The sequence below is a fragment of the Jaculus jaculus genome, chromosome 1 (assembly GCF_020740685.1).
Source record: "Jaculus jaculus isolate mJacJac1 chromosome 1, mJacJac1.mat.Y.cur, whole genome shotgun sequence".
Lineage (NCBI taxonomy): Eukaryota > Metazoa > Chordata > Mammalia > Rodentia > Dipodidae > Jaculus > Jaculus jaculus.
In genome coordinates this window covers 337,413,904-337,439,997 of record NC_059102.1, presented here as the reverse complement: position 1 = coordinate 337,439,997, position 26,094 = coordinate 337,413,904, and the positions used below count along the sequence as shown (strand labels likewise).

The 26,094-nt window shown below is 37.6% G+C and overlaps 1 protein-coding gene across 1 annotated transcript in view; it reads left to right on the top strand.

Moving 5' to 3' along the window:
• The window catches only part of Ush2a (usherin), a 755,222-nt gene that overhangs the window by 341,188 nt on the left and 387,940 nt on the right, over nucleotides 1-26,094 (top strand). The window contains exon 31 of the mRNA XM_004672003.2: nucleotides 656-817. Coding sequence (XP_004672060.2) covers nucleotides 656-817 — 162 coding nt within the window. The remainder of the gene's footprint in view (nucleotides 1-655; nucleotides 818-26,094) is intronic.

Here is a 26,094-nt window from a genome sequence, read left to right as displayed (position 1 = left end):
TCATTCACTGCCATGTTCCAGAGGAATTCCCTCTTCATTGATTTCAATTTCTTTGCCTTTACTGGTGGAGTTTTCAAATTTCTGACTTTCCCAAACGTTATTCTTGGATTTTATGCCAGGTTTTTTTTAATATTTAGTTCTATGATTTTAATTCACTGACCACCACATAAACACATCTTTTAAAAAATTGCACACACTGCAGTTCTACTCTATAATTAACTTAATTGATGCTCTCTTTTCTTGCAGTTTCTATAATTATGCAAAAGCTTTTAAAACAATCTACTCTAAGCCAGCATTGCCATTTTGAGTCATGCGCTCCTGGCGGCTAGCAGCCTTGGCCTGCTGTGACCAGCTCAGTCCACAAGGAAGCCATGAGTTAACCATACTTTTGATGAAGTAACGCAAATGCCAGTCAAGGGAAGTAGAGAAAGAACTCCCCATCCATCATGGATGCAAATGCTCATAAATCCAGGACAGTTATTTAGCACTCTTCCTGAAGCAATTACTGACGAGCTGCCTATGAGTCAGGAGCACCTCTATGCATGGACTGTGGGTTTAGCCCATGATTTATTGGTTTGGGTCTGAAAAGTTTGAATTAGAAAAGTAAACTAAAATTAAACTCTCATTCTCTCTCTCCTTTTTTTCTTTCCCATAGCCCCACAAGAGGTTCAGCCACCAGTAGCCAAGGCTCTTCCCAATTCCTTGCTGCTCAGCTGGAAGCCTCCTGAACAAGCCAATGGGATCATTACTCAGTATTCCTTATTCATGGATGAGCGGCGGATCTATTCAGGCAGCAGGGAGAATTACACAGTCACAGGCAAGACTTCTGTGGTTATCAATTAATGATTAACATGTGTCTACTTGCCACATTACCATAGTATATATTTATCAGAAACGTGGCTTTGAAATCAGGTGTCTTCTTTTCTTCCCCCGCCCTCTCCAGTTCTAAGGTCTTCATCATCATATTGGCCCATGCAGAAGACAAAGCTAAAAGCAACGGAAAATCATGTTGCTTCCCCACCTACTTCACCAAGGAGTGCTATCTGCCATGGAGCCCCTGTGACTTCTTACCTAAATGTCCCTTACTCCCCAGGCCCTAGTTCAGATGTACTCCAAGGAGACTACAGTGTCCTATCTCCCACAGATCACAGAATTGATACTGAACTTCTGTGTTCCGCATGCCCATGGGCTCTGTGTGTATAAGTCAACTGAACAAGTAACTGGTTAACTGTCTAAAATCTTCATGGAAGGGGAAAAATTAGCACTCAGAAGTAGGACCCAATGTGGCATGAATTTTGAGCTAATTGAGCAGAAACATGTATATAGGTTGATATCATATCATGACACCTAAGTAAAATGAAGTAAACAGTTGGAATACTTTCTGAATGCAAGAGGGCAACCTGGGCTTATTGTCTGGTATCTGTCCAGATTTTATGTTTGTATAGCACTTACACTTGTGTTTTAATTTGGGTGCTATAGTTGACTCTCAGGTGAGATGTAATAAATCAGACATTGGTTGATTGAAGCACGAAGGACTAGATATATTCAATTCTTCATGAAAGGTCATAGCAAGTCAGAGTCAAAGGTGGTACTAATGATTTACGAACTCACTCATTCACACTGGTGCTGGGTACCGTCAGCTGGACCCTGCTTCTGGCAGCATAGGAACACATTCAGTTGCTAGGACAAGGCATTTCTGGGTACCTGCATTTTGATTTATGTCCTTGCCTCTACTATAATCTGGGTGCCTTAAAAGGAAAACAGCTTTTACTTTTTATTCATTAGAACTGGATAAATATCTATCATATGAATTCTCCAGGGCATATTTTATTCCGTCTTTACAATATGGAAATTTTAAAGTCACAAAGCCTGTGAGGTAGAGTTTGTACTAATCTAAGCATTTAGGCTGCATTAGAGAAAATGTGATCTGAGGTTACTCATCTTCTCTGAGCCTTCATTTATGAATCGATAATATGGGTATGATGGTTCATCTTCATTGCCAAAGACTGGGTTTAGATCACCATGGAGATGCACTCCTGGGGTTGTCTATAAGGGAATTTCTAGAGAAGTTTAACTGAGGAGTGAAGACCCATCTTGAATACCTACAGCACCATCTCATGGGCTGGGGTCATGGACTAAATAAAAAGAAAAACCGAGGAAGACAGCTGAGCACAGCATGAATCTCTCTCTCTGCTTCTTGACTATGGAAACAAGGTCTCTAATTGCCTTGTACATCTACTGCCATGGCTTCTCCACCACTGTGGATTGCATCTTCTCAGACCATGAGCCAACATAAACCATTCTGTCCTTACGTTGCCTTTGCCATAGCAATGAGAAAAGTAACTATCACAATGAGAATAACTACACTGAAATACTTTAAAGATACTAGACATTACAAACCATATACATTGTAATCAGTACTTCGTAAGTCAGATATAATTGTTAGCCAAGAATAATGGCACATGCCTATAATATTAGCACTTGGGAGGCCAAAGCAGGAGGATTGAAAGTTCAATATTAACCTCAGTGGTGTAGTAAGTTTGAGATCAGCCTAGACTATAGGAAGACCCTATCTCATATCTCAAAAACTTTATTAAAAAGGTCATAATTACTTATCTCTGTAAAACATATAATTCATTTGATAAACTAAAGAATAGACTAATCTTATCCTAAAATATTGGATCACAAGATTGAAGTTAAAAACAATATTTTAATTAAAATTATAAACATAGAAAGCATTTAATAAATGATACTTACTAAATCACATCAGAAAATAGACTTTACATATGTATTACATAAAGCACTTTTCCAAAATCAAAATATATCTGTGTGAAAAATAGAATATCACACCTTTTGGAGCTAGAATACACATTTTCTGGAAGAGTCCTTTTCTTTTCTTTTTTTTTGGAAGAAACAGACAGATCATTTATTTATAAAGAAATTATTAAAAAATAGAAAGCACGAATAATTTTACCAGTAATAATTGAAAGTCTGCTGCAAGTTAAATAGTATTTCTAAGCCAGGTGTGGTGGTACATGCCTTTAATCCCAACACTCAGGAGGCAGAGGTAAGATGATCACTGTGAGCTCAAGGACAGCCTGGGACTATAGAGTGAATTCCAGATTAGCCTGGGCTAGAACAAGATCCTACCTCAAAAAAAAAAAAAATAGTATTTCTAAAATACGGAGCAAAATAACCATCATACTGGCATTGTGTATTCAGAAAAATTGTCCTTCAAAAATATGGGCTACATATAGGCATTTTCAAAAGAGCAAAAACTGAAATCATTTATTTCCAGCATACCTCTCTAACACAACTTCTCAAAGATATTTTTTTTCTAAATTTTTATTTTATTTTATTTTTTTTTTTTTGGTTTTTCGAGGTAGGGTCTCACTCTGGTCCAGGCTGACCTGGAATTAACTCTGTAGTCTCAGGGTGGCCTTGAACTCATGGCGATCCTCCTACCTCTGCCTCCCGAGTGCTAGGATTAAAGGCGTGCGCCACCACGCCCGGCTAAATTTTTATTAAGATTTTCCATGATTATAAAAAATATATCCCATGGTAACTCCCTCCCTCCCCCCTCCACTTTCCCCTTTGAAATTCCATTCTCCATCATATCCCCTCCCCATCTCAATCATTCTAATTACATATATACAATACCAACCTATTAAGTACCCTCCTCCCTTCAAGAGTCCTTTTATTGACTCTAAAAGTATAACAGGTGTATTTGTAGGCCTTAGGTCTGTCCCCATATGCTCACTGATTAACTTTAAACCCCTTTCACATTTTTCATATGTTTTCATTGTCTTGAATGATTGCTAGTTGGTTTGCCCTGTGAAATCAGAAGTTTCATGAGGACATGACCATGTCTGTTTGGTTCATTACTGCCTCTCTAAGACCTGTCACAGAGTGAGTAATGAATCAACAGTGTTAGAGAAATGAATGCATAAAGTTATCTGACTCTCAGAAATAAAGAAAGAAGACTTCAAGGAGGAAATGATGGAGGGTAGAAATGTGGTTGTAAAATAAAAGCAATAGATAAAAAAGAAGTGGGCAATGACAGCAACCTGAGAGAAATCAACTAAGACCCCATCTGTTCACAGAAATACATGCTGGGTAGGCTCACACAGGAGTTGATGGCATGTGAGGCACTGTGCACCTTGAGTGTTTCCCACACACAGGAAATCACCAGGTAACATTTACAAAATCAGAAACAAAGCAGTATGAGTAGGAGAGGCAGCAAGAATTCACATCTGTTTCTAAAGCCACCTGTAAAATAATCCTGTGTTTTCTGATTTTGGTTTGAGTGAATTCACAGAAGAACTACGCAATTGTGTATTTTGCAGTGAAATATTGTCACAACTGGGCCAGAACAGTTGGTGCACGGAAGTCATGGAACGTGGTTCACCGGCTCACAGTCATCTTTTGTAGCCACAGTGAGAATAGTCTTCTGGAATATTTTTCAGTCTTTGAATTCATAGTATCTTTCCTAGAGCATTCTCACAAGTTCCATGTTCTTATCAAATAGCCCAAATATTTAAGATGTTGAGACTTCCATGTTGGTTAGTGCAGAGGGTAAACAAGCCTTTAGAATTAAGGTAGAGGTGAAAGATACACCTGATTGTTGTAATCTCCCAGCTGTCAGAACTGAGGCCTATCTAGTCCATAATTGGAAGAACCAATTAAAATGCCTACGTGCTGACTCTACCTAAAAAACACCTGCATAATATGAGAGAAATATAATGGCATAAAAATGGAAGAGAGACTAAATGAAAAGAAGGGATTCAAGCCTGTACAGATGGCTTAGCAGTTAAGGTGCTTGCCTGTGAAGCCTTAGGACTCATGTTCTGCTCTCTAGATCCCATGTTTTAGCCAGATGCATATACCCATTAGGTGGCACAAGCATCTGGAGTTCAATTTCAGTGGCTGAGGACTTGGTGTGCCAATTATTTTTCTCTTTCCCTCTCTCTTTTGCTCTCTCTAAAACATAAAATAAAATAATAAAAGAAGAAGCAATTCAGTGGAGAGCAGATTTAGGAGGGGTAACATAGAAGTTGTGGGGGGAATTATTGTATACTGTCTATACATGTAGAAGTTATTATCTGGTCCCAAGACCCATGCTTCTGTACATTTTTCCTGTTGGATACATTTTATTTTTCCTCAACACACTCTGGTAAGGAGACAGGAGCCAGGCCACAGAAGTCATGACACCCATATTGGTCTTCCACTGCTGTCACCACCACATACCACAGCCTGGGCATTTTAAGTAACAGAAGCTTTCTCTCCCACAGCAGAGTCGGGAAGTTCAAGGTCAGGCTGTTAGCTGTTTTAATTTCTCCTGAGGTCTCTCTGTGGCATGCACATGGCCTCTTTCTTGTGGTGTCCTCACAGGCTCTTCTCCTGGTATCCTCAGAGGATATTCTCCTGGTGTCCTCACAGGCTCTTCTCCTGGTATCCTCAGAGGATATTCTCCTGGTGTCCTCACAGGGTCTTCTTGTGGTATACTCGCAGGGTCTTCTAGTGGTGTCTCATGCTATCACACAGGATCTTCTTGTCCTGTCCTCGCAGGGTTGTCTCATGGTGTCCTGTTCTCATGGGGCCTTCTTGTGGTGTCCTCACAGGGTCTTCTTATGGTATCCTCACAGGATCTTCTCATGGACTTCTCATGCTGTCCTTGGAATCATGGTGTACTGTTCTCACTGGGTCTTCTCATGGTGTCCTCATAGGATTTTCTTGTGGTGTTCTCATGGGGTCTTCTCTTGTTAAACACATGGGTTCTTCTCATGGTATCCTCACAGGATCTTGTGGTATCCTCATGGATTTATCTCATAGTATCCTCATGGGATCTTCTCACACTGGGTTTGTGACCTCACAGGCTCCACTCATGGCGTACCTATGAAGTATTCTGGTGTATCCTAACAGTGTCTTTCCCTTATGTGCAACTTTTCATTCTTACACATCCCCACATCATGAATTAGTATTTTAATAGTATATTCACTCAGTGGATTTATACAAATGCACATAACTTTATAAACATTTGTCTTTTTCAAATATATCCTGACAAATATGTGATATAAATCTTAATTTGGTATATTTTTAGGAAAGGCAACAGGTAAATCAGAGGAAGTGAAGTTTTACAGATTATATTATTGTTATAGATTATATTATTGTTTATATAAAAATCATCAGAGTATGTTATTTTCAAATCTCTGGTACTTTTACAAGTTAAAATGTTTCTTAATATTTTATTTATTTATTTAAGAGAGAGGAAGAAGCAGATTGATACAGAGAGAGAGAGAGAAAAAATGTCCATGCCAGGGCCTCTAGCCACTGTAAACTAACTCCAGATGCATGTTCCACCTGGTACATCTGGCTTACATGGGTCCTGGGGAATCAAGCCTGGATCTTTGGGCTTCATAGGCAAGTTCCTTAACCACTAAGAATCTCTCCAGCCCTTGATATTTTTTTACTTTTTTTTCATTTGTAACTTCTGATCATGTTAAATACTTTTCTGGGATTATTAACTATTTATAATTTATAGATAATCAACCATTTATTCAATGAGAAAACATTTAGTAAGAATAAGGAATAATTTTGTCATTTCATAAAAAATAAAGGCATTGATCACAGCAACATTTAAAACTCTTTGCTTTCTACTCTGCCTAAAACTTCCTTAATAACTTGGTATAATGCCCCATCGTCAGTGCTCCAAGTCTCAGTGTTTTCCTCCTCCATTCATTAGTAGTTTCCTTTGAAATGACCGTATAGAATGCCATCCTGCCATCATGTGCCTTGCAAGCATGGTGGACGCAGGTCAAAGCCATGCATTTCAATCCCGAAGCAACTTAGCATAAAGGAGCTCTGAAATTTTTCCTTCTTTCTCGTAAGTATGAGGCATTAAAAGTCAAAGGCATTGCTGTACCTTGAGTTAGTACAAAATATATTTAAAAATGCATACAGTTCAAAATTTTGCCTTGCATAGGCCATAAGCTCATAGTACACCAGGTCAGTCCTGACACTGAAAAATGGATGCAGTTAGAGAACCTCCCGAGGCCGTTGATGTTTGCTGTAATAAATAGCACACACTTTAAGTCAAACTTTTTCATTCTGTATTCAAAGGTAATGGATTTTTCGTAACCATAGTAACCTTGGTGTATTTCTGGATAAATACATGAGGTATATACGTTCTAGTTTTATTTTTGAATATAAACTACCGCATTATGTATTACTAATAATATGAAAAATAGGATGTAGGTTAGTATAATGACAGCTTAAACTAGTGTGCATTTTTCTTCTGCAAAAAATAAATATTTATCAAAAGTATAGGTTCAATTAATTTTTCCCCCAGTTTTGTGGTATTCTGGTGGTGCCATTTATCTTTTTAGCAAGATCTCCATTAATCTCTTATTTCTGTCCCATAACAGATTTTTTTAAGAATTTTGAGGTTACAAAAAACCAATTGGGTTTTAAAGCTTATGATTAAAGGCATTATCGAAAGATTGAAGAACATATATTGATAACACTAGTGTAACTCCTGTGGGCCACGTAGGATGTGTGTGTGTGTTTGTAGTTCATGAATCAGTAGAAGAAATAAACCCTTAGTGAGTCAACTGAACATACCAGGACTGTTTCTCAGTTCAGTGTGCTGACTGACATTGCTCGTCCAAGCTGTAGCATCCTGATCATCTTCATGTTGAAGGAGCACCCTTCCAGAAATGGGCAATCCTCGGGAGGCCTGTGAGATGTTTCAGAAAAGCCACACACTCTTTAGGAACAAGAACAGCAAGATGATGGAGATCATAAGTGTAAGACAGACTCGGCAGAAAGTTGCTCTGTGTTGTGTTCCTGTGACAGAAAAGGAAAGTGGTATCTCACAACAGTTCTCTTCTTGCCTAAGTCATTTAGTTTCTAGACCCAAAAAGGGGAGATGGTACTAGGAATGGTCTCTAAAAAAATACCTGATCCCCACCCTCACTCACATAGTCTTCTAATTGGTTAGCAGCCCTTGCATGTTTGAATGTGAAGCTTCACTTTCAGGAATACAGACAGCATCTTCCCTCTGCTGATCTAGGATCTAGGCTTCTGCAAATGAGAAAGAGGCAGTAAGTAATGGATGATGCTAGAAGTGTGTGTGTGTTCACATTCATAACACAGAGAAAGAAAATTTGAGAGGGGAAGGGTATAAGAAAGTAAGGGAGAAGGAAAGACAGGAGAGCGGACAAGGACGCAGAGTATGGAAAGGAAAGGTTAAAATCAGATAAAATTCTAATAAAGTCAGATAGGCAATAAATATTTATATCTTTAACCTACTAAAAGAACTACAATTTTTTTTTTTTTGGCTTTCTTTGTCAAGGTCAAAAGAACCATGTATAAACAGCAAAGCAGGAAGGCCTATCTTGAACCTTCCAAACACTTAGGTCTTACGATGAGAAATTTATTGAAGAAGCTATATTTCTTGTGGCACAATAAAATTTGAAGGTTCGGTGTCCCTAATCTTACATATGAGGAGCCTTATCAACACTCAAAAAAAATCTAAGAAAAATTATATTAATTAATATTGATTATTTATCATAAGTCCATTGCAGAAAAATAAAAATTCACTTTCTTAATTTAACAGGTTCTTTAATTTTTCAGCCTTGAACATCATAATGGTCTTACATAATGTCACCAGAGTGAGTCCTGCTCAAATGCCTGGGTTATAAACCCTAGGCCTGAGGATTAATAGGATAGTGCCCAGGTAAGACCATGACCTCATCCATGAGTCATTGTGCACTGTTTCTTATGTCCCAGATGTATGGCATTAAGTTATACAAAGTACGAGAAGCCTTGAGGACACACGGGAAGCATAAACAAGCTCTGAGAAATATCCAAAGCCTTCAGATGCTGAGTGACAAAGCAACGACTGGGGCAGCAATCACTCCACTGTGGCTGTTCATGACAGAGCAATGCCTTGGGTCAGCACACAGGGCAACTTCCATCGCCGAAGCCAGGTTAACATAACAGCACAGGACCAAAAGGAGTAGAATGGTGTTTGTAGACTGTGTCACTGTTACCATGCTTACCTGTAAACAGTGCAAAGTGCCATTCTTCCATGCAAGTGCTCCACTGAACAATGTCGGCATGTAACATCTTTGCCCACATTCACGTGCTCTTTTTGTTGTCATATTCAAGTAGTGGGAACCTGATAGAAGGATTTCAGAGGCCATGTGGGAACGGCATTCAGCTTTGAAAGCCATGGAGGGCTAGGGAAATAGCTTCATCAAGAAACTGCTCACCTGGCATGCATGAGGACCTGATATCAATTCCCAGAATCAAAGTTAAAAATATAAACGTCAAGGTTCGGTGGCCTCAACTTGTAATGTTAATGCCGAGGAGTAGAAACAGGCTGATGTCTGTGGCTCAGTTTGTGTCTAGCCCACTTGGCAAACTCCAGACCCACCCATGCAACCCTGCTAAGCAAACACTTTGAGAGACAGAATGCAACATGCAAATCTTTTACTAAATTATAGAGGTGCATGCCTGTGGATAAATGGAAGCATTATACATATGACATTTATGTTATATGTGCAGCAATATGCACCAATGTGTGAAAAATAGTTATATCCTAATAATTATTTTTCTTAAGGAAGCTGATTCATTTTTAAATTAGTTCTGCAGTTTGGACTTTGGAAATTGGATTGTTTGACAAATTGTCAGTTTTAATGTTCATGACTAAATTAATATGAAGGACATTTTAGAATTCTGATTATACTTGCCTATTGATATTTACCATCTAGTTTTGACTAATGCTGAACCAGACTGAACTTCCTTTCCTTTAGACAGTATCAAGTAAACATTGCACTCCTCACCTCCAGCACTGTCTGTGGCCACTGGAATGGCAGCATATGTGATGAGTTACCTCAATTCCCACGTCTTCCTTTGATTTGCAAACTCCTCCATATCATTTTCATGCACATTTCTCATTTTAATATATTATACCTTGTAATATTAAATTATTTTAAACATAGTAAACCTCAGCTGAAAACAAGACTCTCAGGGCCTTGAGGACAATTGTGACACTTGTCAAGTTACTATATCTCTCGTGTGTGGGAGCTAAGGTACAGTTGGCATCTCACAAACTTTTATTAAATTGAGCTAAAATGAAATAAATTTTAAAAAAGAAGAGAATCAGTAAGTTAATATTTTCAAGTAAATCACAAATACTGATGCATAATTCAGATGTAATTAATATGCTAAACTTGGTAAATAGCTTTAATGAGGTAGGCTGTTCCTGTAACTTCCCAAGATATTTCATTTACTCACCCTATAGATAGCAAAAAGACATTTTTTTTTTCAACTTTATGCATTAGTGTTTTTCAGTCACTGTAAGATAGTGTCGCAGACTATGTGGTGTGAACATCTGAGCGTTAGGGTTAGAGGTTCATTGCCCGCAGCTCTGGTAGTGGCCAGAAGGTCCAAGGTCAAGGTGTTAGCAGTGTCGGTGCCTTTTGAGGACTCAGGAAGGCTGTTTCAGGCTATCTCTTGATTACTAGTGCTCAGTGGAACTCCTTGAATTCTAAGAATTTCACCCTAATTTCTGACTTCATCTTCACATACAGCTTGTCTATGTCAAAATTTCTTTTTCTTTAAGTACACCAGTTATGCTGGATTAATCCATCCTATGGTCCTTATCTTCACTAATTACAACTAGAAGTCCCCTATTTCTAGCCACATTCTAGGGTATGGGGGCCAGGACTTCAAATGCATTTGGGGAGGAGGTCCCAATTCAGCCTATGGCCTTATTTTTCTGTAGAGTATAAGCCTGTATCCTTATTACTTTGAATCACACTAAAACATGTCTCAAACACCAAAGCATCATGAAGAAGCTAAGACATCTAACTAAAATTCACTTGGAAATAGGTACATCTAATAACAGTTAAAATTGAGTGGATGGAGATTATAACTTGTGTGAAATGATTCATCCAGGGACTATTGCTAGTTGCCTATTATGTAGATAACATTTTGGTAAGCATTGAGGATCTAAGTATGAACAAAATATGCCCAGGCTTTTCCCTCACAGAGCTTTGGATTCAGTGGGAAACTGTTCAAGACGGTCTCATACTCTTCATACAGTATGTTTACTTTCAGTTCATAAAACTAGGATGCAATGTTAACATCCCCTGCTGCAATTCTGCCATATGTCCTCATAGTACACCATTCTTCTGGATTCCTTTAACATTCACTGATCCTGGGTCATAAGAATGTCTTTTTCTCAATTTTCTTTACTGTTATTCACATCCTGCCCACAGTCTTGTGACCCAGTAAGGACTTGAGCACTTAGACTGCCCTCACCACTCCTTTTCCACACTGTTTTCTCCTTCCCAGCTCCAAGTTCTAGCAGCATCCTGTGAGGTTTCAACTTTCCTGTGAACATTTCACAGAAAATCTCAGTCTCTCAGATCTTTTCTTTGTAAATTGAGAGTTTAATTGTATGAATATATTGCCTAATGGTCATATTTCCATGGCTTTTTTCTCTTCTATTCCTTCTCCCTGATCTCATTCCACTGAGGTCTCTCCTCAGTAGGATTATTAGTATTAACTGTGGAGCTATGAATGCACCAGTTCCTGTGGGGTGAGGGAAATGCATCACGGAATACCTTTCACCCTTTTGCTCTTGTACTGTTTCTACCACCTGTTCTTCAATGTTCTCTGAGCCGTGGAAGGCATGTTATAAGTCTCCTTTTGTGTTGAATTCTCAGAAGACTCTACTTTGATGAGTTTTGAGTCTCTTCAGTGTCTGCATCCATCTTCCTGGAAGAGGTTCTCAGGCTGTCAGTGAGAGCAGTACTCATGTTTACTCCACCACTTCCTCTGTAATGTATCCCTGGCCCTGGAAGCTATGACATAGATCTTTTGTGCTCTCATCTACAGAAGGAGGGCTGTACATTTTGCTAGTGGATATTTTATTATCTAAAAATTTACTCTCACCTAAAAGCACCCTATATCTCACAGACTCAATGTAGGTATCATCCTATCCAGTAACAACCACTTTAACAACTCTTTCTCTCATTTCTTATGTCAAAAATGTCCATGCATTCCTTTTAAACTCTCTATGTCTTCTCATTTGCTAGATTTTTTCTTCCCTTCCTTTCTCAGATAACTACAGGTACATAACATAAAATGTTTTCCTTTCAATGTTCAACCCTGTTGTACATCATTATTACATTCAAACAAAAACCCAGAAAGTTGTGTTTCATTTGTTTAATTCAAAGATCCTAAACATAACTCAAATAAGTATGATAAGCACATCAATTGGTGACATTCTGTTATCCAGTGTCTCTTAATTTCAAGTAGGCTTCTGATACTTGCTCTCTGTCTTTATTTCTCTAATCTTCACGTATTCTTATTCACTCTGTGAGCTTCTTTTATCATTACATGATGTTCTCCCCCTTATATAAATTTGTGGCCCCACCATAATCAAGTATGATTTCTATTTACCATATTTTTAATGTTTTTAACTTGATTAAATTTGTTAACTTAAGCCATGTTTATCTTAACTTGATTAAGTTGTGGCTATACTAGACCGAAAGACCTGATTTTGATGTAGGGCAACACTTCCATGTACAGGAGCTTAGGACTTAAAAGACTTATGTCCTTGTTGGAATCAATGTTTTACTACACCACCTCTATTCACAGCTGGGTTGTCCAGTACAAGGACAATGTTGAGGCCATGTACTTCAGGAATCCTCCTTGGATTCTGAAGCATTCTTCTCGTGTCCGTGCCATCATTCCTTTTCAGTTGCCTTATCAGTGCTTAAACTGTGGTGTGATCTCTTCTTACCCTTCCACAAATGTTGGTTTACCTTACTGCTCTTTAGGTGCTCCATGGAATATGAATATAATGACACAGCTGTCCTTATCTTCAGCTCACACATTTTCTTTCCACTCTTCTAACTGTATATTTGACAGTCTGTCTATAAGCACTTTATAGCAATTCCATAAAGTTGAATATTTTTAAATTTTTTGTTTATTATTTATTTGAGAGTGACAGAGAGAGAGAAAGAGGCAAAGAAAGACACAGAGAGAGAGAAAGAGAGGGAGAATGGGTGCGCCAGGACCTTCAGCCACTGCAAACGAACTTCAGAAACGTGCACCCCCTTGTGCATCTGGCTAAAGTGGGTCTTGGGGAATTGAGCCTTGAACCAGGGTCTTTAGGCTTCACAAGCAAGCGCTTAACTGCTAAGATATCTCTCCAGTCCAAGTTGAGTTTTTTATCTGCCATATCCCACCATTTGTTTTCTTTTTCCCCAGTTTCTCAGCTTAGGAAATAATGGCACCAAAAAAATAAATAAATAAATAAATAAATAAAAAATCCTGGATGTAATCTCAGCTCAGTTCTCCTTTATCTTAACACACAATACAGATTCCTCATGCAGGAAACCTCCTTGTGTTGGCCTGTAATACTTGTTATCTTCTCGTAGCTTCCTCCTTGGCCACATGTCATTCCCCATACTCCCCTTTATCTCTATAGTACTAAGCTGGTTTGTGTCCTGTTCCTCATTGTATGTTCTTTGAATTTTAATCCCAGTTTTAGATCTTCAACTTTCAGTTTTCTCTGACTGAAGTTCAGGTTCAGGTTATCTGATTTTTTACAGGGTTTAGTCATTTTATTCCGTCTGTTCTTCTACATATTAGGTACGATAACCCTATATAATGTAAGTATGTGTGCATATTCATATATAGGTATGCTGACACACGTGCACACACATTCCTAAGTGCAGAAATACAATAAAAATCACTTGACTGCCAACAAGTCACCTTATCATAGAGACACTTGCATGTCAATATTTATTTCAGCAGTGTTCATAATACTTAAACTTGGAATCAACCTCAGTGGCTATCAGCAGAGGAGTGAATTAAAAATGTACAGTGGAATTTTATTCAGCCATAAGGAACAAAATTATGTTATTGGAAGGAAAGACCAGCATCATGTACAGTGCATATAATGAAATTTATTTCTTGTAATCCTTAGCCCTGTTGAAATATTTTGATCTTAGCTGTAAGTCAGTGGAGAAGCACTGAAGGATGCCCAAAACCAAGGGTGCAGAAACTCACCAATGTTTTAGGAAGGAAATCATTGAAACATAACATATTCCCAAATAATGAAGGCTGAACCCATTTTTCTGTCATCTCCATCCAGAAGGACAGATGGATTTAAACTTCAAATACAAGAAGCTAATTGGACTTAAAATACAGATGGTGAAGGATGGAGAAAAGAGGGAAGCCCAGCATTATGTTCATTAGTTCACAGCTCTATTGTCTTATATGTCTATGCATCAGCCAGTGTAAAATAAAATCTGCTTATTTTAAATCCTTTAAATAGTGTTTAACTCTATCCCAATGATACAATCTGCTAAAGTATTTGCCCTTGGTACAGATTTCCATTAACCTTGTTGTAGATACTAAGCCCCAAACTGTATATTGTTGGGGGCCTTGGTAACAAATAAAGCCTAGTGATACCCTATAAATCCACATCTGGATGAGCTTAGGGACTCTGGACTGTCTTTCTATCTGATCCAGGGGGAATTTTGTCTCACTGTATGGTAACACCTCTATTACAGACCCCAGTTTTCAGATTATTAAGGAACTCTTTCTCAAACAGTATTTGCAGAGAAGGAATACTAATGGTAGAGAAATAACCAGTCACCTAGATACTGGGGTCCCTAAGGGAAATCAGTTGTACTGTACAAATGACAATATAAAGATATGATCAAATTCAAAAGATGGTTTCTTCATGTCTTTTGTCAACATTTTCATTGTTCTTAGATTACTGTATGATTCCTATATTAACCCCAAAGACATGATTCCCTGAAAATCTTTTTATAAATTCTTTTCCAAATCTCAGTATCACAGATATAAAAAGTTAGAGGCCAAGAAAGCTTAGGTTAGTTCTTTGAGTCAAGTCAGTGACAATCTTAAAAGTTTTTTATTTATTTTCACACACACACACACACACACACACACACACATATATATGTATGTCTGATCAAAATGTGTGTGTATATATATATACACACATATATGTGTGTGTGTATAGATATACTTTCCCTTATTACCCTTAGTTTCACTACTCTTCCCCTGGCAATCTTTAACTATCATTAGCTTATCTGAGAAAGAGTGGCCTTCCAAGCCCCACCTCTATCTATAAATGAATGTTGATAATCCATTTGTCTGCAGGTGTTGTGCAGGTAACTACATAAGTACTTTGTCATATCTGGACATGTGTTCTCCACCCCATCCTTCAGCTTGCCCATTCTTTCTTTCCTATCTTCACAGTGTTCCTTGAACCATGGAGGAGATGATGCAAATCTCTCATTTCACAGTGAACAATTTCTAGTCACTGATTTTCAACACTTGACTAGTTATGACTCTCTTCACTGACCATCTCCCACTGCAAAATAATTAAATAATAAATAAATAAATAAACGTTTTCTGATTGAGGGTGAAGGCAGAATTTATTTGTAGCTACAAGGATAATTATTTATACAAAATATGTTTTAAGAATAATAATAATAACGCATAAAAAGTACTTAGGAGGCAGTTTAACAACTTGCCTGTTGAGCAATACAGTCAGTTTTCCCTAGATCCTAAGTCCTCTCCTAGATCCTATATCCTCTCCTAGATCCTATGTCCACTCCTAGATCCTAAGTCCTCTCCTAGATCCTATATCCTCTCCTAGATCCTATGTCCTCTCCTAGATCCTATATCCTCTCCTAGATCCTATATCCTCTCCTAGATCCTATGTCCTCTCCTAGATCCTATGTCCTCTCCTAGATCCTATATCCTCTCCTAGATCCTATGTCCTCTCCTAGATCCTATGTCCTCTCCTAGATCCTATATCCTCTCCTAGATCCTATGTCCTCTCCTAGATCCTATATCCTCTCCTAGATCCTATATCCTCTCCAAGATCCTATATCCTCTCCTAGATCCTATATCCTCTCCGAGATCCTATATCCTCTCCTAGATCCTATGTCCTCTCCTAGATCCTATGTCCTCTCCTAGATCCTATATCCTCTCCTAGATCCTATGTCCTCTCCAGCCACAGGGTTTTGACCTAATACTTATTACCAGGCATGTATTCGTTCCTACAGTGGGTCTCCAGCCCATTCATAGAAATGCTAGTTATTCCAGTAAGCTTAATGCAACTATTGCTCTGGAGGGTCTTGCCCAGAAGTTCAATAATGTAGAATGCAGGATTCCTTGCTGCGTGATTCCTTGTTAACTATTGTCACAACCTGCAAAGCACCTTCCAGCACAATTAAATCTAGCCAACAGGAAGAAGCTTCTCTCTCAGCTCCAGCTTGATTTGGTTATGTCCTGAACCCACGAGGTGTGATGTCCTTGGTAACAGGGTTTTGCCTTTCAGGCCTGGTGGCCAGACAAGAGCCATTACAATATCCTTCATTATTTTGGTGGTCTCAGAGATTTCCTGACCAACAAGATGTCCCATGCCTGACAATGATATTATTATTTGATAGCATATGTCTACTTGGAGCAGCATTATACATCTGTGCAGGGAAGCTTCATTCCTTCTGTTACTACATTTGTTTGTTTGTTTGTTTGTTTTCCTAATTATGTGATGTGGTAGTTTGAGTGTCCCCCAATAGACTCAGGTATTTTTCTTAAAAAGTTTATCCATTTGCCTGGCTGGAGGAAGTGTTTCTGGGGGCGGATCTGATTTCTAACCTGAAAGTATACAGACTCTTTGCACTATGAAAGGGTTTTCTGATGTTTGGCTGCCTGTTTAGCTCTTCCTTATGGTGCTGGCTATGTGGTTGTGTTTCTCTGCTGGGATCTGTGAAAGAGAGCCTGCTTCTTCCACCATTATGGAACTTCCCCTGTATCTGTAAGCTTCAAATAAACCCCTTCCTCCCATAAACCATGTCTGGTTTAGAAGTTCACTGCAGCAGTGCGAGGCTGACTATAATGTATGTTATTAAGTTTACTAAATAGTACTTTTTTTACATATACTGTAAGTTTTTGTTAAGCCTCTCCCTACCTTCTCTTCTCACTCACTCATCTCTCTGCTTCCGTCCCTGCTTAACCTTTTCCCACCAGTAGCCCCTGCTGTTTTACTGTCACTTGTTTTCTCTGTGCTATCTCCCCTCCTTATCCCTTTTATAATTTTCTGTACACAGCAAATTGTATAGTAAAATACTTCAAATAGGTTGAATGTACTATCCCTATTCACTTCTGCATACTTAATGCTTATGTTTAAAACTGTTATCTAATACTGCCCTAAAAATAAGAGTTTTACTGAAGACACAATTTCAAGCTACACAGACAGTGTTAATTCTAAGGAATAATGTCTGGCTGTTCGTTTTGGTTACCTACTTAAATATGGTGGTTCAATAGCACTAATGGAAGTTTTAAGAAGAGTATCCTGAGCATTATGTTGACTTTTACACTAATAGAAGATGAGTGTTACGTTATAAATATGTAACTGCTCATTGGTCCCAAGCTAGTGGTTGAATTGTAGGTAGTTGTGTAATCTTTAGGAAGTGGGAGTGTCTGGGAGGATAAAGTCATTAGGAATGACCTTTGAAGATTGTACTTGGTCTCTGGTCCTCTGCCTTTCTCTCTGTGCTCCTGTCCATTGTGATGTGAGCACCTGTATTTCACCACCTGTTCCTACCACCATGACATTCTGCCAGGGTGCCTGGGACCAGATGACCACAAACTGAACACAAAATACGTCTTTCTTCCCTGAAATTATTTCTTGCAGGTATTTCGATCACAGCAAATAAAAAGTTAACTAGAGCAATTAGGTAAAGTACTTACAACTATAAATAATGTGCACAGTGGAACAGTTTGTAGATATTAATAGAGAGAGCAGATCTTTATCCACAGGGGAAAACCTTCAAGTTCTAATGTAAAAATTATTGCATACAAGTATTTCATATATTTTCTAGTATTTGTATATTGGATTGTGAAGGTATACTCTACCTATGGAGGTTTATGAGGAATTTAGTCTTTGGTAAACAGGAGAAAGGAGCTGGGTAATTGGAAAAGAAATTGAGAGGGTGACTTAATTTACATGTAGGCTATTTCACATCTTTCAGACATAGCTCCATGTATATGTATGATGTGTTATCAATTTAAGATTAAGAGCAACTGAAAAAGATGACAGTGGTCTCTCTACTTGGAGAGGCCATATTGTAAGCCCTCAGCAGACTTTTGAGATCGTGGATAATACTAAACCTGTGTGTGTGTGTATGTGTGTGTGTGTGTGTATGTGTGTGTGTATTTTTCCTACACATACATACCTGTAATTAAATTTGATGTATTAATTAGGTATAATATGGTATTAAAAACAACAATTAAAAATGGCATATCAATAGATGTATTAAAAGTCATAATAATACACAGAAATAAATCAATAAGGAATAATAAAAGATGCTTTAGACTTAGGAATTGATATCTATGGAATTTTTCACTTCATATTTTCAAATTATGGTTGACTGTGATTAACTGAAACTGAAAAATGTGACTATGGATGAAGGAGTTAAGGGGGAATGACTATACTACAAAATGATTAATAATATATATGAAGAAATTTGGAGATAGAAGGAAAAACATGTTTCTCATAATATAACAACACATACCTAATAATTATATTTTGCCTATGTATTTAAAAATTATATGATTTGCGCTGGAGAGATGGCTTAGCGGTTAAGCGCTTGCCTGTGAAGCCTAAGGACCCCGGTTCGAGGCTCAGTTCCCCAGGACCCACGTTAACCAGATGCACAAGGGGGCGCACGCGTCTGGAGTTCGTTTGCAGAGGCTGGAAGCCCTGGCGCGCCCATTCTCTCTCTCTCCCTCTATCTGTCTTTCTCTCTGTGTCTGTCGCTCTCAAATAAATTAATTAATTAATTAATTAATTTTAAAAAATTATATGATTTGTTCTTGTTATTTCACGTGTTCTCACATAATTTGGATCAGTTTGTTTCAAAAACATATTTCACTTAATACATTAGAATAAAATAAGCATATTACTAAATTATTTTGTAAATCATGGTTTAGTGACTAATGCCACACTTTAGATGACATTGCATACATTTACACAAATCATTATAATATTTGTATTACACATTTAAAATCCTCTATTATAAACATTACAACATCAATCCTCTTTTTATATATAGATAATTCTTTAAAATATTCTTTATGCTTTCCTGCATTATTTAAAGTGATGGTTTTCATGTGTGTACATATGTGCTGATATGCAGATGCATATGCACAAGAAGACAAAAGTACCTCTGGTATTAGTTATTAGGCACCATCTACCTCATTATTTTTTGGGAGGAAGGGTCTCTTATTGGCTTAGAGCTTATCAAGTAGGCTAGAATTGCTGGTTCTCAAAGCCCATGTATCCTCCTGTATCTACCTCTGCACTACTTAGATTTCAAACATGTGCCATGATGTCTGGCATATTTCACATGGGTTCTGGGGATTGAACTTGTGTCCTCATGTTTGCATGGCCTGCCCTATGCTTACTAGGTACTTTCTCCATCCCTATTGTCTGGTATCATAAATATTCTGTGTGCACATTACATAGCTACTTTTCACATGGAACTATGTGGCGTTTCCTTTTTTTCCTATTTTTTTTCTTTTATTCCAGGGTGTGTGTGTGTGTGTGTGTGTATAGGCACTTGAATACCACATGTCAGGTGTGGAGATCAGAGATCAACACTGATGTCAGTTCTCACCTTCCACCTTGTCTGAGGCAGAGTCTCTTGCTCATTGTCACATTTATCTGGCTAGCCTGTCCACAAGCTTCAAGAATGTTTTCTTATCTCTACCTCCCTTCTTATCAGAGGTGCATTGGGACTATGGGTTCCTGCTACAATGCTAGGATTTTGTGTTGGTTCTTGGGATCCAGACTTGGGCTCTAATACTTGTGTAGCAAGCACTCATCTTCCCTGGGTCAGTGTTTCTTTTATAACTATGTGTTATATTTTGTTTCTAATGATTTTTAAATGAGGACAGTTTTAATTACACTTTTGATCTAAAAGAGAAATACTTTTCCTTATAGTATACTTCCTAAATAGAAAAAATATTAAATGTTTTCCTCATCTGCAAAAAATAAATAAACCTTCTATGATGACAATTTATAGTTTTTTTTTAATTGTATAAATTGTAACATGTAACATTGCAACAGGTCCTATTGATATTTAAAATTATCTGATGATATATAAAGGTTAATAAAGCATTTCCACTTTACAGGGGAAGAAACAGAGGTTCTGAAACCTCTGCTAATTTGCCTACATATATACAGCTAGCTAATGGCATAACAATGGATAGAATCTTGGCACTCTGATAATATTCTGACTTTGAAATCACAAATCTCAACTAGGAGTTTCATGTAAAAGATTGATGGAAAATGTCATTAAATTATTAATAATATTCATTAGTGTCAAAATATTAATAAAACACTTATATCTTCACCACATTGTCAACGTGCATTGTTAAAGACATGTTGAATATAATGTGTCTCATCCAAATGTGAGCTCCAGTTTGTAAAATTTAAAGAGAGCTTCCTGATTTCAGTTTTGAGCCATGTGCTATCCATCATGCACTGAGAAGACTCACGTAGCATGCAGTTCTGTAGAGTAGTCGTGATGGGAGCCAGGTCCCTCCATCCAAGTCAGGAAAGGGACACATATAAACGCGCATTGTAAGTGCAAGGAGGAGTCTTTATGAGTGTTACCTGCATGTTCCCCTGTCACCCCTAGCTCAATTAACTATGGACATGAGAGATTAGCATACCCTTTTGATACACTCATGAAACTGTGCTTGCCTTAGGGTGCTGGGGCTCTCATGACAACGTACCACAGGCTGGGAGGGGATGGAGTGGTCTTTTAGGATCTGATAGCTCTGAATGCGAGAAGACCAGTGTCAAGGTGTGCGCTGGTAGCTGTGGCTTCTTCTGAAGCGCCGCCCCTCTGCAGATGGCTTCCTTCCCACTGAGTCATGGCTTGGCTTTTCCCCTGGGCATACATATGTCCCCTTGATGTGTCTTCTGCATCCTTATGATCTTTTCTTCTAAGAACTCTTATGCAACTGAATTCAAAGCCATCCTAAAAGCTGAATGTGGTGGCACATGCCGCTAAGTACTTGGAGACAAGAGAACTAGGAATTCAAGATCATCCTTGGCTACATAGTAAAGTCAAGACCAACCAAGTAACATTAGACCCTACTTCAAAAAAAAAAAAAAAAAATCAACACACTAACAGACCAAACCTAATGGTTTCACTTTAATTCAGTCCACTTAATATGTGCTGTCTCTAACTGCAGTTATATTCTGAAGTACAGGCATTAGAGTTTGTTCAGATGAATGACCACTCAACCAATGGTAGTAGTGATACTATGTAAGGATAGAAGTCTTAAAGAAACTACTAGTAATTAAATTAACATGTGTACACACATAAATGAGCTTTTGGGGAACAAAGCCTACAGAATATAATGAAATATATTTTATTAATTTTGATTTATAGTTATTTCATTCATCTATTCATTTAATATCATATATCACATATTAAGTTATACATATTTGCTAAAGCTGGGACAATATAATAATGTTTAATGAAGGACTGACCTGGGCCATATAGAGCCATAAAAGTCTTAAAATTTTCCTCCATGTGTCCCTCTCATATCAATCATGTGACTCTACTTGATATAATGCCTTCACTGTATCAAGTGGGTCAGAATTAGATCTTCCATGACTCTTCTCACAGATGTGGAAAGTTATACAGGTTGATCAAGAGAGTGTGGTTGTCATTGTGAGTCATTACTGGCCTATACACCTGATATAGGCAACTTATAAAAAATGTATTTTGGCAGGGCATGGTGGCACATGCATTTAATCCCAGCACTCAGGAGGCAGAAATAGGAGGGTCACCATGAGTGTGAGGCCACCCTGAGACTACATAGTGAATTCCTGGTCAGCCTGGACTAGAGTGAGACCCTACCTTGAAAAACCAAAAATAATAAAAGAAAGAAAGAAAGAAAGAAAAAAGTATTTTGGTTCATAGTTTTGGAAGTTTTTACTCAGGGTTGTCTATGGGTCTGTGCTAAAGAGGCTCATTATGATAAAAGCACATGTAGAGTAAAGCCATTCACGTCACAGCTGAACAACAAAAGAAAGCAGTGGAAAGAGGAAGGATTCATGCTGCCTTTGACACAGACCCAGTGGCCTAGGGCCTCCCTTGAGCCTCCACTTCTTAAACCTCCTCCCCACTGAGGCATCACACTGAGAATCCAACCTTGATCACATGGAGTGTGGCAGGAACTTCTCTGTCTACACTATCACAGATGATGACGATGTCTTCAGAACGAACGCGAGAATCAGGTACATTTTTTATATGAAGATGGCATGAAAAGGAGAAATGCACAGAGATGAAGTGATTTATCTGAGACTGACCTATGTCAACTGGTAACAGAGAAGTGGCATGTGTCCAAATGGTTGGCACACATCATGCAAGAAGTTATTTCCTATTTCTTTGTATGTCAGGGACCATAGACTATGGACAATCTCATAAACCCAGAATTTGTACAAAACCCTGAGAAGTGGATTCTGTTGGCTATAGAATGGTAAATTTGATTACATCACAAACCCAAGTGGCAGTCTGAAAAAATATACAAAGTAGTTATGTGAACACATTCTATGTATATCAGAAAGAATTGGCACATGCATATTTCCTTTTATTTTTGTCATATAGCATTTTGTTGTGTTTCCCAGGCTGGCCTAGAACTCTTAGACTCAAGTGATGGTCCAGCTCTAGCCTCCCACTTAGTATGCCAGTGTGCTGGGGTGGGGGGCAGGGGAGTTAGCACATATTTCAGAATTAAAATAAAATATTAGGGCTAGAAAGATAATTCAAGGATTAAAGGTACTTGCTTGAAAAGCCTGACAACCTGGGTTTGATTCCCTAGTAGCCACATGAAGCCAGATGCACAAAGTGGTACAAGTGTCTGTAGTTTCTTCACAGCAGCACTAGGTCCTGGCAGCACACTCTTATTCGTTCTCCCTCTCCTTCCTTGAAAATAACTAAAATATAAAACTAAATAAAAGGTTGGTTCCAATAAGAATGAGAAACATGTTACTGTGATGCCAACTTGCGCAAACCTAGAATGAGGCAAAGGAGTTTAAATAAGGAAAAGCTCCCAGTATTGTGGGGCCCCAGTGTTTGAAGGTTGTTATATGAAGACAGTGATGCTATCATTCTTCCTCCACTGTTTCTCTCCCATTGTGATTTATATTCAAGCCCAGCAAACTCCTAAGAAGGTGCGACTAAATAAGCAAACACTTGAATAACTACTTCATGTGGGCAGGCTAGAAAGTTGCTTTCTGCAACTTGAGTAGCTCTTTTATGCAAAAAAAAAAAAAAAAAAGTAAGAAAGAAAAAATCAAGATGAGACAGATTATAAATTCTAGGAAACTGAAACTCCTGGTTTCAAAAAAACCACATCAAGATATATATATATATTTGGTTTTCCTTCTTTCCTTTATTTTTCATGTTGCTGTAGTCAATCCCAAATTACAATACTCATTGGCCTCCATGGTTTAAAGAGATTTCCTCTCTGCTGAATCATGGCTATAAAGTTAAGTTTGGGTTTTAAAATAGAAATGAAATGAGTGGTTTCCATAGAGCTGCATTCCTTCATGTAGCCTGAACTCTATATGAACAGATAGACAGTTCTCAAATTCAGCATCTATGAGAATATCTATGAGAAACTTGCTTTGAAAAAAAAATAAATATAAATTGGAAGCTGATTTTCATGTTATAGCATTTTGTTTAATGACAACTATGTTATGATGATTTATCACTGTAAATATATTATTTTAAAAGATGTGCTGTAAATATAATCAGCTATTAAATTCTGGTATTAACCAAACATTAATAACAGCATTTAAGAATCATATCAATCAGAGTCTAATTCAGAGAATAAAAGTCTTGTAAAATTACTACCATGAAAGGTCTAAGAAAAGTTCATCATCATTTCAGTGATGCTAAAGCTATATGCCAAATGTAATTTAGAGACAGAAAAATGTTTGCTCTCAGACAAATGGGCACATATTAATTTATTTTCCCTCTTTCTCTGACAAGCATATAAACATAAGTAAGTACCTGGATTTAGGCTTTATAAATACCCTTATAATTTATTGTATGTGTGCTTTACAGTGTAATGAGATAAAAATGGGTTTGATCAAAATAAGATTTGTGGGGATACTAATAAAACATTGGTGCTAATATCTTGAATTTATGTCTATAAGTATTTTGATTCTGATATCCTCACTCTAATTTGTTAGTAATCAGTGAAACTACTATTTACCTAAATTACCATTTCTTGTAAGTAGACTTAGCCTTCTTAATAGCAGATACACAATACTTTTTTAATTTTGTGCAAATATTCTTCTCATATAATTTACCATCTTTATTATAATTTACTGAGCAATATAAAATAGTTCAGTATTATAGCTGTGTTTGGCTGTACATAGATACAACATACCTCACAGCAACATTTAATTCAAGAGGATCTGAATTATCTTGTGCAAACCCAACACATATTTTTATGTACAGCCCAACACAGTATTTCAAAGTGTTTCCTCCATGCTTTTGCAATGGTTCTCGGCTCTTTCTAATAGTCAATGCATTGGAGAGAAAAGAATTGATAGTATATTTATTAATCAGATTCAAATACTGTGAAATCTTAACAATCAATTCATGCCAGAGTGCCTCATAGTTTTCATTTTAAGAACTGAATTAAGAATGTGAAAGAAAAATTTGATTTTTATTTTGTAAACTTCCACTTAGCGTTAGTTTGATCTTTTTTTTTTTTTTTACTAAATGCATATGTAAAATAATCCCAACATTTAAAAATCCATTTTCCTGAAAAAATGATACAAATAAAGGCATAGTAACTTTTATTAATATTATTTTAATTCATAAATTCTATGACATTCCGTGTAGGCACTGCTTAAAAGGTTTATAACTGAACTTAATGTTAATTTAGAAGTGACTAGATATAGCCAAGCAGAATTACATTTTGGTGTACCTTTATACTTGTGTTAATATACAGTTATTCTTCACTTTGTAAAATATAGTTTGTGTGTGAGACAGACTTGTCACTCAAATCATAATACAGTATTGTTCTCTCCTCCAAGTTGGTGAATATGCCTTACCCTGTGTTGTTTTGTCATTTTATTGTTTGACTGGTTTTGTTTTGGTGTTTTTGTTTATTTGCATTTGAGAGGAAGGAAATGAAGCTGGAGATTACAAAACATGGAAAAAGAGATTCAGTTATCCAGTCCTTTCCTCACATTTAAACTGTCAGACTTTGGCGTGTGTGTGTGTGTGTGTGTGTGTGTGTGTGTGTGTGTGTGTGGTGTTTATGCCTGTGTATGCAGGTGAACACGTGTTTTGTGTGTACACATGCAGAATCCAGAGGAGAATGTGTGATGTCCTCCTCTACAGTTCTTCCGTGTTTTATCTTTGAGACAGAGTCTCTTTGAACCTGGAGCTGCTGTTACCATTTCACTGGCTGACCAGCAAGCTCTAGGAATTCTCCTGTTTGTCTCTGACCTCCTCAGGACCAGCCTTAGAGGTATATATGACCACGCACAGCTTTTCACATGGGTGCTGGGGTTTAAAATCAGGTCTTCTTGCTTTCATGGCAAGCACTCTTACCCCTTGAACAGTCTGCTCAGCCTCAACTTGACCAGTTTCTACTTTCCTTTCCTAAATCCATGTTTTAAAGATATTATTTCATCAATGAATCAGAGTTGCAAAGCTCAAGATTCGAGGTAAACTCTAAAGTATGCACAGTTCTCTAACAGATGGAGAGATGTATATATAGAGAAATACATGGATATGTCTCAATTATTTTATCTTTTTTAAATTATTTATTTTTCTCAAATTTTATTAACATTTTCCATGATTATAAAAAATATCCCATAGGAGACTTCTGGTTAAGATGGCGACGTAGGTACCACGCCAAAGCAGCCTAGGGGGGAAAAAGACCAAAAAAACTCAGCAAAATACACGTTTTTAC